The sequence below is a fragment of the Ruditapes philippinarum genome, unplaced genomic scaffold (assembly GCF_026571515.1).
Source record: "Ruditapes philippinarum isolate M1 unplaced genomic scaffold, ASM2657151v2 ctg5737_1_1_1_1, whole genome shotgun sequence".
Taxonomy (NCBI): domain Eukaryota; kingdom Metazoa; phylum Mollusca; class Bivalvia; order Venerida; family Veneridae; genus Ruditapes; species Ruditapes philippinarum.
The window spans coordinates 294821-309805 of record NW_026865476.1 but is presented as its reverse complement, the minus strand read 5'-3'; the positions used below and the strand labels follow the sequence as shown (position 1 = coordinate 309805).

Here is a 14985-nt window from a genome sequence, read left to right as displayed (position 1 = left end):
TATCATTCATATAATTGAATACATACCATACCGTACTTTAAAAATCGACCCATATATATAGACGTTATCGGGAGAAGTGCATTATTTACAACGGCAAAGAAAATTAATGTAACCTAAAACCTAAAGCAGAGATTTTTCTTAAATTTTGCGTGATTTTAAAGAATCATGACTTAAAGAAATTGATGAAATTAGTTTTCTGGTTGCCGTCTTACTTTTTCCTTAGTTTTCAATCCCTGAAAGTACGGTTTTTGCTCTTTTGGAACATTCAAGGAAATGATAACTCATAACTATTATTAATTCTATTTCTGGTACTCTGTTTTTAGATATTTTGTTAATATATATGAGACAAGTTTTATCTATTAATATTGACGTTATTATTATCTTGATTAACACAGGTATCATATGCATCAACCTCTCCAGCTTTGAGTGAACGGGAGAAATACAAAACATTCTTCAGGCTGGCTCCTGCAGATTCGTCTCAAAATGTTCCGCGAGCATTGTTTATAAACGAGTTTGGATGGGATACTGTCGCCACCTTGTTTGAGATGGAGAGGGATTATTCTTTGGTATTGTCTAAAATAATTAAAAACAAAGTTAATTTCCAAGCCTTTATCATTTTACATCTGTATTACTGATGTTTACACACTTTTAACTGCAATGATTTTACTGTACACTTTGTTTAAATTGGCTACGATAATAAGTTATACATTAAAAATGAATGGTGATTCTCACGTTTATTCATAATAACTTTGTGCTATTCAACTTTTGTTTGAGACAAGAGCGAATAAAACCTACAAGTTACAAAACCTAAAGTTCCTTGCATCAATAAACATATTTGAATATACTCCTTATTTGTTTATCTTGTCAGGCAGTAGATGAAATGGGTAAAACATTTGAACAGAACAATATTACTATAAAGATATCAACATCATTTCGACGTTATGATGATATTGCAGCTAATCTTATTGCCATAAAGGTAATCTTTTCAAAAATCATATAGATGTTGTTGTACAATGCAGTCTTTAAAGTTATGTCTGGAGATTTCTGTTTGTAAATGTAACAAGACTGATTATGTATAGGTTCCCCATGGTGCAATATTTGCTTGTAAGACACATGGTATAAGAGTATATAAACAACGTTTGGAAACTAACATACTGTGTTTTTGCAGGTTTTAAAGCGCATTAACAGATATTGGACATTTTAAGAATACATTAAACAGAATCCGTAAAGAACGTCCGAAACGGAAAAAAATGAAAATGTTGCAGGCTCAGTTTGATTGAGCCAGTTCATGGACGGTACTGGAAAGTTAAAGTCACCGTGCACGCCCCTAGCACTGGCAAAAGAAGAAAAATTCAACATTTTGACATGAAAATGGTTAAATTATGAATTTAGAATCATCCACAATTAAGTTTAGGCTTAAGTTCAGATTGTTGTTAAGAAATCAAAAATAAAGTCACTCATTTCATCATTCAGATTCATTCTATCGCATCGAAAATATTTCTAATGAAATTTGTCCTATATAAATGAGGTAATGAGTTCTTATACGCGTTCTTTCCCAATAAAGAAGCTTAGCAATCGTATTACAATCGGAGATGCAATTAGATGATATGGGATTATTTGTGCATCAATATTCCGACATAAGGATTCATTGAAACAGCCATAGACTTAACACAAATCTGTTTCATCAGAATGCACAGATTACGAAAAATGGTATTAAGACGTGAAAACTGCTTGAGAATGAGCTAGAAAAATATAAGGAAAAATATCAATATATGGTCGCCTTTTTGCACTTTTATCAATGCAATTACTTTAAGGAAAACGCAAGATTTTGTTTTATTTTTCTTGTCTTAGGGATCATTGATTTTAACAAGTTGGTTTGGAAGATTTAATACCACTTAAGTCGGTGCTAAGGGGCGTGAGAGATGTTGCACTTTTACATAATTTCTCATGAACAGACTTAGTCAAACCGAGTATGCAACTTTATACAAAATTGCATTCTCACTGCTTCCGAGAGATCACCCCATTGCTATATTTTGATATACATTAAATAATAAAACAAAATATCTTTTTATATGATATATTTGATAGAAATGCAAACTGGAATGTTATAAGCATTTTAACAATATATCATCAGAAAATGATGGCCCTTTTAAATTTTTGCCATATTTGAATCAATTGTTTCCGTATTAACTTATCATAAATACAAATATGACTATTACTCTAAGATTTTTTTTTTAATAACGAAACAGTAAAATATTATGTTTTTGTTCTAAATAGCAGCTAAACAATAAAATAGGTCATTTTCCATTACTATTTTATGATATTGTGTACTGTTTCAATTATAGAGGCATGATGCTCGTATAATTATTGGAGGGTACACTGAAAAAGCAGCAAGACACGTACTTTGTCAGGTAGGATAATGTCATTTTATTCTTAAAGAAAAAAGGCACGCAGATAGAGTATCATGATTACGTGCCGACACTATTTTGGTATTGCTATTAAACATTTTGATATACATGACGTCATTATTACAGAAATTATTTGGTGCACAAACTCGTCAGAACAAAGCGAAATGCGTGCCAAGCTAATCCAGTGATTCACGTTCGTACCAAAAGAATGGAAGGTTTTAATCTAAATTATATAAACGGAAATTAAGGCGATAAATGGCTTTTCCGTAGCCTTAATTTTCTGATAAAAAAATGTAGGCGTGATGCTTTTTTAACAACAGCTATTTAACCAAGTATTATTGAAATTAATTTTTGTCAATACACTGCTTGATAAATATAATATATTAAACCCTATGTTGTGTACTAAAATAGCCTTTGAAGCATTTAAAAAGTAAAGTAAAAAAGCATTTTGAATCAGTTTTTTATGCAGAAAGTGATTTTGAAATATTTTGTTGTCTCCGCGAAACTGGTTCTCTACAGCAAAGAAACGTACAAGTAAAAGCAATTATAAATATTTGTCCAAAATTGTCCAAAATGAATTTAATTTTTCTTGCTTTTGTGTACTTTGAAACATAAATGAATAATGATAATGCATTGTATGTTATAATTACAATTTACGAATTTTGACTATTTTCAAGGCCTATCGCTTGAACATGTTTGGTCCGAGGTATGTTTGGATTATCATTGGCGACTATGTAGAGAAATGGTGGGAAATAACAAATGATACACTATGCAGCAGACGACAACTTCAGAAAGCGGCGGAGGGGTACTTCACCATTGACAGTCTAAACTCGCTTAGCGACGATGACATGTCATCTCTAAATATCGTTAGTAAATAAATATATCGTTTTATCTAAATATAGGCAGTGAAGAGCTTTACGACTTGACTTTTTCTGCCAAACTCTACTTGTATTTGTTATACATTTCTCGGGAAAAGGACAACGGAAAATCTGAGCGATGTTGGCTCCGTTATTTTAAATAAAGATAATATTCTAAGTCTTCTTAGATGATACTCCAGCATCTTTTTATCAATCAGGTGAGAAGGATGGAGAAGGGTATACTATTTATCGTCTGCTTTCAAGTCAGATTACTGCTATTTAATTAATTGTGGCTTACGAGATAGAAAACGCAGACAATTGGTCATTTATTCAATAAAAAATGTCTGTTTGTTCAGACAGCTATTATGTTAGAGTTAATTTACAGCCAATAGTATTAACGCAAATATAAAATGAAGAAGTTCTTGTGACATATCCATGAAAAAATAAAATATCAGTTGTTTTAAATCTTTTTATATCGGTGTCTACATGGCTGCTTAAATGATGTAAATTGTTGAATGGGCGCCTGCGTAATGTTTTTTTCCTTATCTCTTGCACAAACACGAATATAAGCTTGAATATTGTTAATATTTCTTATTCCTTGGCCTGTATTTTTTTTTCAACATGAAAAATTTAATATTTATATATAATTATTTAGAGCTTTCGACATTTTGTTGAGGAGTATGATTTAAAGAAAGGTGTGAGGCCAATGTCACCATATGCGACCAGCAGTTACGACACTGTTTGGACAATAGCTTTAACATTGCGTCATGCCATTGACCAAACCCAAAAGTCCAATGGCCAGGAGAACTCACATTTGTTGGAAAACTTTACTTATGAGAATGGAACAGAGACAAAAAATATATTCTTTGATATTATGCAAGATCTTGGGTTCCTTGGTATTTCGGTAAGTTGTTAAAGTTGTGAGATTTTGGCGTTGACATCTGTAACTAGCTTATTTCGTTAATTAGAACATTATGTTGTGAAAACATACTTTTTTGCATACATGCTCTTATTCTTGAGCGTTAAACATTTCTTCTCATGAAATAAATAAATAAATACATATTAAATAAATAAATGTGAAATATCAAAATATGCGCAAATATGTAAAATCGTCGAGTTTTATCTTTCAGTCGCACATAACATTTTGTCAGAAAAAAATAGTAACGTTTACAAATGTTGTTTAGTGTACGAAAAAATGATGATTTTTGCTCTTTATGTATACAGCAATCCTTTTCAAACCCTGCTAATTTACAAAATTTGCAACTTACGTTTATATTCCACTTAAATAAATAAATACATACTCATCGAAAACTTTCATTTTTCTCACGTTGCTTTTCTTTTGAACCACGTTTCCTGCCACCTTCAACTAAGGTAGTTGTATATTGTTTTTTTATATATTAAATTATTTAAATAAAACACTGTGAAAGATCCTAAGAATCAAAGTCATCAACAATTCATTTTTATTGTTGCTATTTAAGGGTCCAATATCATTTGAAGGTCCAGACAGAAAGGGGATATCCGTCATCAGTCAAAACCAAAGTAAGTATCACTTTGTTATGAACCGACATCGCTATTGTATTCGAGTTATATTTTATTTAAAAGCTCAATAAACCTAAAAAAAAAAGATTATACATTGTATATAACGAGTTCTCATGATTATCTAGTCGAACGCACTTTCGGATTTTTTCTAAAATTAATATTTCTCCATTTGCATGTCCAAATATTAAACCCGCTTCAACTGGTGCTGTGGTTGGGATGCGGTGGACGATAGCTAGCATGTTTAACTACTGTACATGAACATGCTCGATCAAACCGGGGCTTGCATCGTTTTCTACATAATAAGCGTTCTTAAAACTTTCCATTCTTTTACAATTCTGAAAGTAACGTCGGCAACTTAAAAGCCATCAGATGACAAAATAGCGTCGGAGTGATTTTAAAAATTCGAAAATATTTTACAAGAAGAAACGATATATTGTTACGTTAAATCTTGTTTTCTATTTTACTATTTCAGATGGTCGAATGGTTAGAATTGCCCTTTACGAACCGGAAGAAAAGAAATTAAACTTTTACTGCAGAGCATGCCAACCAATAATTTGGTTAGGTAATTCGTACTATACATCATTGTATTTTTGATCAAATTTGTGTTAAGCTATCAATCCACCAAATATGCAGATATGATATTACTATATATCCAATGAGGTTTAAAAGCGTATAAACATAAAATTTCATTTAACATAAAATTTCATTTCTTTAACACAGATCAGCCGGGAGGGAGGGGGCACTTAAAACAGAAAGATATGCAACACGTGTTAAAAAAATACTCTAAAACTATTGAAAATCGTATTTTTATGCTATTCTTTGCCCGAGTGAATAGTCTTCAATTACGGGTCAATTTTTCACAATAGATAATAAATATTCTGGAAAAAATAGAGTGCGCGAATGATCTGTAATTTTGCACACAGTGGTCTAGACCACATAGAAACAGTTGAGTTTCTTTAAGATCCTTCAAAAAGAAAATAAATACATAAACATCGTTGCTGTATATATTTTGAAAGGCATTGTTTGACTACTGTTTCTTAGTCTGAAAAGTTTGACTACTTGTTTTTAGTCTAAATAAAAGACAAAATTACATAAGAAATTTTCAGCTCTGGTTTGTAATGTTGATATTGAAATAGCGTGTGCCGGTGTAATTTGTAGAAACATTAATTGAAATACAAAGCAACTTCAAAGTTTTTCTGGTTCATTATGATTTTAATCTATTCTTTGTCGACTTCATCATACCGCCATACCGACATTAAATATGTCGTCCTTAATGAGTGGTATATGAATTGACAATCCATCGCAACCAGTCATTTGCAGGGTCTATTTGCAGTGTCGTTGTCGATAAAACTATTTCTATCACGTAACGATTCCATTAACTTCCCCTTGAGAAGGTTTAGTCTTAAAAACATAACTATGTTTATAATTTAACATCTCAATGATATATTATATTTCAATTCTTGTTTTGTCATTTTTAAGTTATATACTTTTAAGGTGGCCGAGCACCACGTGACAAGACGGTGTTGGTGTCAAGAAAGAAAAAAATAGATGCCTTAGCGTTTTTAAGTGTCAGTTCAGTGAGTGTATGTGGACTTATTCTTGCTAGTGTGTTTCTAGCTTACAACCTTTACCATCGACGATTAAGGTATATATATATACAGTTATTAATTAATCAAAATTATAATCGTTGATGAACCAAGTAACCGATGGATACGGAATAGAAAATACAAAAACAAAACAATAGTTTGATGCTCTAACTGTTTCTTTTAATGTTAATAAACAGTATTTTAATAGGATTATTTTACTTACACTTTTTATATTGTTATCAGCAAAACAGCCTTTGTTTTAATGTATTCTTAGTAGCTAAATTTCGTTTGAGTATATACAAATTTATACTTTTTTATTTCATCGTTGGCTTTTATTGATTCGAGACGTGCTGTCTTTTGAAGGTATATCAAACTATCGAGCCCAAAATTAAACAACGTCGCTGTTGTCGGGTGCATGTTTGTATACGCTGGCATAATTGTTCTTGGATATGACGACACAATGCTGGATGAAGTCTTCTATCCGTACCTGTGCACGGTAATAGCATCCTTAATAATATTATTAGTCCATTCCTTATGTGTGCAAGATATTCTAAGTATTCATATGCGATTTTATATATGTTTAAAGTATGGGTACCTGATAGAAAAATACCCACATATAATAATGAACATGCATTCTGCAAATCGAGAAAAGGAATGAAAATTGTCTTAAACTCTTATAACGGACCGGACAAATGTCTTATAAAATATCTTTAAACTGTACAGAGAAATCAAAGACTGCAATTTACCTAATAGTATTTGATTGATTGCTCTTAGATCTATCCAAATTGAATGAGACACTTGATTAAACTAGCCATTTAGAATAAGTGCGTTCTTAGACAATTTGATAGGACAACGACAAAACTTCGCAAAAACTGCTATATCGAAATTGTTTCGTCACGGTTATTGGTTAAAGTCTAGGCAATAATGTTTATAAAGTCTAGGATTAAAGAACAAATGTTGACAAATTTTCATTTCAGTCAAGGACCTGATTATTTTTGTTTCTTCATTGTACCAAATAAATATTTTTTCATCAAATTGTTCTACTGCTTGTTTCATAAAAGCTTGTACTTGATCAGTAAGAATTAAAGCATTTTAAGTAATTGTACACCCTTTCTTTTGCTGACTTTAAATGTCAGTCATAATTATTTTATGGCAGTGCTATGGTTTATGATATGTAAAATATGTTGTAGACAAGAGCTTTCCTGTTTGCTGCCGGATTCTCGCTATCGTTTGGAGCTATGTTTACCAAGACATACAGAGTTCATCAAATTTTCACGAGAGCTAATAGAGGCCTTATAAAAAGCAAGGTATAATAGTGTTACAGGACCAGACATTAGTGTAATATATGGTTGTTAGAGAATCATTGCTTGCTATTTTCCGAAATAATGTCCAGATATCTTAACTAGTTTTGAGTTTTTTATGCATTTGTTCTTCTTAATTATCATGACTAAATACGTTTGTTTGATTTTAAAAGAATGATATGCTTGAAATATATACACGAAATACATTAAATAAGAAAAACGAATTGCCTCGAAATAGAACATCAACATTTACTATACATACATTATTTGATACGATATAAGCATATTGATAGCTCTAACGTTTGTCTAAAATTCCGTAAAAATATGTAATCGCTATGTGGAGTTGACATGAATAATAATTTAAAGAGATATTCAAAGAGAATGATAAGAGAGAATGATAAGGTACTTTTTAAGACATTCATATCAGTATCTGAAATGCATAAAAACATTTGAAATTGCAAGCGTTGCTAAATTGATCAATAATTATATCAACAAAGTTTCTTTTTTAGTTGCTCAGAGACAAACAGCTACTGTTTATCATTGGAGCGTTACTGGTTGTTGATTCGGTTGTTTTATTGATTTGGGGATTTGTTGATCCTATGCATAAACAGATTACAAACCTTACTACAGAGGTTAGTTTATTTACATTGAATTTTTTTTGTTTAACATTTTAACAAGTTAAAAATCAAAACGACAAGTTTAGCCTACCACAATTTCTTCTAAGGGAATATGAAATTTATGAATATCACTATAAACAGGGATCCAAGTTCAGGAGCTGGAAGCAGATTTATCTTCAAAAATATTTATCAATTAAAGCTCAGTAAAGTAATCAGAAACAAAATTGTAGACATAAATGCTGCTGAGATCAAATCATCATTCAATTTCAATATCCCTCACAGCATATCAATTTAAAGACATATACATAGATGATGCGACTTGTAAGAGATTTATTTTCGTAACCGATTTATGAATTGTGTGAAATATGCACTCAGATTTCTCTAACAATGAAGAACCCATGATCGCCCACTTATGCTCGCTTTCTACGTTCTGAAGAAATATTTCGTTATAAAAATATATTAACGATGACATTTAAATCATTGTTTCAGGTTTCGGAGAATGATGATGATCTTTTATACATATCACAACTAACAAAATGTCATTCAGACCATCTTGACAAATGGACAGGCATTTTGTATGTTTACAAAGGATTACTCCTTATGTTCGGAGTGTACATGGCCTGGGAGACGCGGCACGTGAAGATTCCGGCTCTAAATGACTCCCGTTATATTGGCATGAATGTATATAACGTAGTTATTATGAGCGCATTGGTTGTAACCATATCAAATATATTATCTCATCAACCAACCCTGGCATACGTTATGGAGTCGTCTTTTATGTTGATTTCAACAACAACGACTCTTTGTTTGTTGTTTGTGCCAAAGGTAAGGCCAATTTTATTTTTGTTGAATTAATTATTGTTCTTTACTATCTCCTTGTGAAGTTGTAAAGAAACATTATGAAATAATCTCTCTTAACTTGGTGTTACGATGATAAGATATGTTGAATTCTTCATTCTAATGATATGAAGAGCAGTTTACAACATATTTTATATAACTTAAGCAGTGTGACTGCTCTTTCGCAGATTTTATGTATCTCTACTTAAAGTGTTTATAATTGAGGTTGAGTTATTTTCATGCTATACTTTAGCACAAAAGAAAAACCTAAAAACAAAAGTAAACAAAAGAAATAAACACACAAAAAGAGGAAATCTCAAATTGCGTGTTTTGATACTTGCACAGTTTGATATATACTTCTGCAGTTACAAAAAAACGCTACTATTTTCAGATCTATGCTATACTAACATACAAAGGTGAACCGATTATTGCGGCCTCGGGTATTACTGTGGAAGCTAATTGCCGTCGGTTTGCTGTTGACGAACGCAGAGAACATTTCTATAGGGCTGAGGTTCAAAACAGAGTATATAAACGTGAAATAATTGAGGTACTTTCACACAAGTCAAGTAGACAATTTAAATATATCTTTTTTATGTGAAATCCAGGGTTTAATTTATTGCCGAACTAGACAAAAACACTACGTTTTAGGAGGTCTGTTATCTGCTAAATAGCTAATATTTAAACTATTAAACATAAGACATGACGTGTTATTCAAAATATGTTGAAGAAAATAAGCGAATTGATGCGTCCTGAAAGATTAAAACATAGCCATGGACAAAAACAGAAGCGAATCTAAACACCTTTTAAGACAAAGTTGCATTTTATTTGTTTGATTAATATATATATGTTTCGCTATTAAATATACTTTTCTTCTCATTAATAGCGGTAGTTAGCATTTTAAAAAATAAGGATAAACAAGACAATGAACTGACCAAACGAATTATTGTTGATATTTTTCTATATTCAATCAAAAGTACATTAGATGGGCACGGTCATGTGTTAATTTCTGAATCGTAATCTCGAAATATGTGATGCTCGGTTTTACTATAAATTCATATATTTTAGTCTAGATTGTTTCATTTGGCTTTTGATTTCTATTATATAATTAATATAGCTGGAAGCAGAGATTATACGGCTAGAGAGACTTTTGGAAATACCTGTCAAACCTTATCCGAAGTTGACAAGGGAATTGTTAAAATCACTACCCGAGTCAACAGTTGACCCATCACCTGAAGTTAAACGGCGCTGGACGCAAGATAGGGACAGAGATGTGTACGCGTGTTTTTGTCTTTCTTCTTCATCATGTTAAATCTGGAAACGAATTATTATTTACTTGTGTTTTTCTTTTGTTTTATGTACTTCAATGTAATATTCATTTGATATATTTATATTTAGTGAATACTTTTTATATTTAAAAAGTTAGGAGAGTCATTTATTTTATTTGTTTACTATTAGAAAATACAAATAAAAAACGTGTGATATTTCGTCAAAAATGCAGTTGCATTCTTTCCATTAAACAGTTTTCAAGGGAAGTTGTGTTCATCAAACGTTCCTTGGTAAACTTTTGAATTTTTATTTTTAAAACAACAGAGAATTCAATCTGCTACCAGATATGTTTTGCTTTGCATTGTTGTAATAAAATGTTATCCTTAATATTCGAAGGCGTTTTTCAAGTCATGTCAATAAAAAGTATTCTGTTTTCAGATGTGTCTCCATATCAGACGCTGGCGATGTATGTATGGGTGTTTCTGAGGATCGATCTGACGACGGTCATGGCCAGCAAGGCGAGGACACTCGTTCAAGGTCAAAACCTTTCCGGCGACGGGCTAATAGATTAAGTATACGTGTAGCTACGAACTATGCATATACAAAATTATGTAAACTACGCCCTAGATTTAGTGTCGGGAGTGTTAATTTCAAACATGACTACGAGGACTTAAAAGGATCTCCAACGTCTCCAGATGGCCATCTAATAAACGCTTTACCTATAGAAAGAAGTAGATCATCCCATCCTCTAATGCGACAAGAGGCGTTAGAATTAAGTCAGGGAGGAATAAGCGTTCCTAAGCAAGACTCGGAAAAGAGTGAAACAAAAACGTGCGATACTCGTGTATCCGATGAAATGGAATCTGAAATTGCTCAAGAATGTCCATCTATTAAATTCTATGTTCCGCAAATGGACCTTCTTAAAGTTCCGTCCAATACTGATTTAGCTGGTTGTGAGCAAAAAACACTGACAAAAGTATATTCTGCTCCTGTTCGCAGGCGTCGAAAGCATGGCAATACTTTGTCCGTTTCCCCGATGCAAGAGGCGTGTTTGATAACAGAGGTGGATTCCAGTAGCGCGGAGCGGTCAACTCCGCGTCTTCGACGGGCAAAGTCTATTCTAGAACATGAACGTAGAACCAGGATACGGAAATTACAAGCAGATTTAAGACGTATCCAAAACGAACTGCAAAATTTGAATGATCTAGAATATGACATTTCCGAAGTATAATTAATAAGATGGAATAAAATTAAACTTAATATATGATTAAAAACGGAAAATGGTTTATTACTTATTACAATGGTATATTTTGTTTACCATGCTTTATTTACCACGTATAATGATGATTATTGAAAGAATTATTTTGGACAAATTATTTGAATTTTTTGTAAATTACTATATTCATACAGATTCTTTTTAAGAGATAACATATTGACACCTTTGTATAAATTATATGATAAATAAGGTTTTATGTAAAGCTAATTCATCCTTTTGACATGCAATAAAATATTGATTTATTTCAAATAAGTAAATGTTGTTCAGTTATATCCTGTTTAATGTTTATGAAGTTTAATCCTCGTCATACATATTTAATTATAAAGGATACTATAGTTTAATCGAATTCGACTTTCAAATTGGCAGAATAGAAAATGTTACATAAGTGATTTTAAATTTTCGAGCAAGCGATTATAGTAACAAAACACTGACATTGTTTCGATAAGCCTTTACTAACAGAGAAAATATTACAATTGCAAAACATAGCATTGTTGCTACTTATGTTTACTTCTTATAAACTTACTATTTTGTATTCCTCAACAGACTAAATCAAACCTAGCCTGTAGTATTTACAATATTGCCGTTTGTTTTCGTTTTTATAAGGTATCTTTAAATGACAAGATTGATATTGAAGTTTTAAAATTAGTTAATACTAGTTTTCATAGAGGCAATATTTAACGTCTGAAGCAGTTATGAGTTATGTAAGTCATTATTTAAGTAAAAGATATATGTTTTAAAGAATTGAAATATTAACTTGACATGTTTGTGTTGGTTGAGTTGTTACCAACACTGTAAAGGCCATATGGCTTTACTGGTGGAGGAAGACTTCAGGTGTCCCACCATGCATTATTTCAGGCACAAGCGGGCATCTGAGTAGAACCACCGACGGTCCGTTAACTTACTGGAAAGCTGCCTCAATTGAAATAATCCAAAGTACCTGGCGGCGATTCGATTCCAGAGCGTTGTGGGGCAAGAGGCTTGAAGCCAACGACATTAACCACTCGCTCACAGATGCTACTATTCCAAAGTATTACTCGTGTGTAGACGTATTTATCTCAATTCAAACGATAAGTGTATTTCATTCATAATCATTCGAATATTTAATTGCGACTTTCATTTAAGAAAATACATGGATAAAGAACTGTACGCCTGCTTTGATTTCTTGCCGCCATAATCGGTATACAACCATATAAATAATGAACCAATTAATAAATACGTCGTTTTTCAATGTGATGTGTCTCTTGGAAAATCATAAAACGTCCGAGATAAATGTACTTTTCAAGTTAATTATACAGTCTCTTGGTCAACCATTGTTATTGTTAAGTACATAATTCAAAATATGACATTTATTTATAGTATTGATAAATAATTCTTTCGGCAAAGAAGTTGCAATATGTATGTGTACAGAACATGGCCGTTATAAGAGCATTGTGATTTCCTTTACTTTGCTCCGCAGTCCAAATAATGGAATAAATAAAGAATTGCATTGTCCATTTCAGTCGTTTATGCCAGAATAAAGAACACAAATCGTTAGCAATGAACAGCATTTGAAAATAATTTTAAATATAAATCTGTCAGATGTTTTCGTTTTGTTTTGACTTTGGTTTAGAATCACGTTATGATTAAGGAATAAAGCACTGACTTTAGACAAAATGTGTTCGCTCTAGTCAAATTTAAAGCTTAGGTATGCATCGAATTCTTGGTCATTATTTATTTGATATAATTATTTTTTATGACTTTAGCGTCACTTATTACGACAAATATCAAAACCAAAGCAATCTTTGTTTGATACGTACGATCCCGTGCCTCCTACTATCACTTAGTTCTAGACATGACCCGGATTGAAATGATGTTGTATAATAAAATAAATTATATCGGTTGTTAAACATTTGTTTATGTGACCAAAATGTTAAATTATGAACGTTTTGAAGTGACAATTCGATTTCTTTCAACTACTTTCTATATTTGAAGAGCAATTTTAAAATATTAGTACGTCAGTTGATTTTATGTTATCTATTGGAGGAATACTGCTTCTTTTAATGTCATAATATTACATGGTAATGAGAAAGTATTAAAAACAAACAAAGCAAAAAGTATCATTATAAAAAGATACTCGGCCGAAGAAAACCTGGTTAACTTTTACATGTTTTTCCTAAGTTTTCGATACATATTTATTAATTTAACAGAATAAATAATTGGGTTATTCATCTTAAAAATGGAAAACTGTAAGATGTATGTGCCCTTAATGAATATCTCGTGTTTCGGAAAGTGTTCTCAGTTTCAGCAACATCTACGCAGTCGGTAGGCAATTATATTAATTAATACTTTATAAGTATGCAAAGATACATGCAAATTATAAGCATTATACCAATTGAACACATTAAAAATCAGTTACCCTTTATTTTTTAATTTTAAAATGACCAATAAGATTCCCAGATTTTAGTTTGTAATTTTAAAATGACATTAAAATTCTTCTTATAATCAATTCCACCATGTACAATTACTGACAGTCCAACTGATTTGAGATGGCCTTCGGTAAAAAAACAACATTAATTTTATGTTTCATTCTCATATATTGACACATATCAAACGTCATTCATATAATTTCTAAAGTGCTATTATTTCTTGTATAAAGGAAAACTGCAAAGATTGTTATATATCATCGGCGTCAAAGACTTCCGATATTCCGTTAAAAAACACTGAATAACATCTGTATGGTAGCCGGGGAGATATTTGATTGTAAATATTCATTTTGGAAAGCACATATTATGTCAAAATTGCGTGCATTCGTATAATTTTACTTGAAGTCCCTAAATGCAAGAATTGGTTGGTAGTCAATTGATTTAAAGTGTCTTCATCATACAAGGTAATGTTTTGGGTTGTATAGCAATTGTTGTACACATACAATTCATACTAAAATAATATTATATGTTATTGATTATATCAATATATTATTAAACCTTTTTGCCAATATGATTATTATTTGATTATAACGTATATACATAAAAAACACATTCTTGTATATTAAAAAAAGAATTCTTATTACAAAGACAGCATTTGACAGAAAGGATCTTGTAACACGCACTGAAAAAACTCTTCACAATTACTTTTTCAATTACAAAGTCATTTACCTTTTTATACCAAATTCGATGCACTGAAAAATATCGGTTAATAGTTGAAAATATAATACATTCTATTCAATGAAACCAATAATGACATTAATATTTCCTGTGATAACAATAATTTGGATTAAAATCTACCGACTGGGATATCTTAGCTTCAATTGCTTTAATTAGGT

The 14985-nt window shown here is 31.4% G+C and overlaps 1 protein-coding gene across 1 annotated transcript in view; it reads left to right on the top strand.

The window, feature by feature from the left end:
- Nucleotides 1–11642, top strand: part of LOC132729237 (gamma-aminobutyric acid type B receptor subunit 2-like) — a 42019-nt gene extending 30377 nt beyond the window's left edge. The window contains exons 3-17 of the mRNA XM_060714956.1: nucleotides 396–566; nucleotides 869–976; nucleotides 2346–2411; nucleotides 3086–3274; nucleotides 3921–4169; nucleotides 4744–4804; nucleotides 5277–5366; nucleotides 6299–6449; nucleotides 6754–6886; nucleotides 7581–7697; nucleotides 8201–8323; nucleotides 8798–9133; nucleotides 9537–9692; nucleotides 10260–10417; nucleotides 10850–11642. Of these exons, the coding sequence (XP_060570939.1) occupies nucleotides 396–566; nucleotides 869–976; nucleotides 2346–2411; nucleotides 3086–3274; nucleotides 3921–4169; nucleotides 4744–4804; nucleotides 5277–5366; nucleotides 6299–6449; nucleotides 6754–6886; nucleotides 7581–7697; nucleotides 8201–8323; nucleotides 8798–9133; nucleotides 9537–9692; nucleotides 10260–10417; nucleotides 10850–11642 (2901 nt within the window). The remainder of the gene's footprint in view (nucleotides 1–395; nucleotides 567–868; nucleotides 977–2345; nucleotides 2412–3085; nucleotides 3275–3920; nucleotides 4170–4743; nucleotides 4805–5276; nucleotides 5367–6298; nucleotides 6450–6753; nucleotides 6887–7580; nucleotides 7698–8200; nucleotides 8324–8797; nucleotides 9134–9536; nucleotides 9693–10259; nucleotides 10418–10849) is intronic.
- Nucleotides 11643–14985: the final 3343 nt, after the last annotated feature.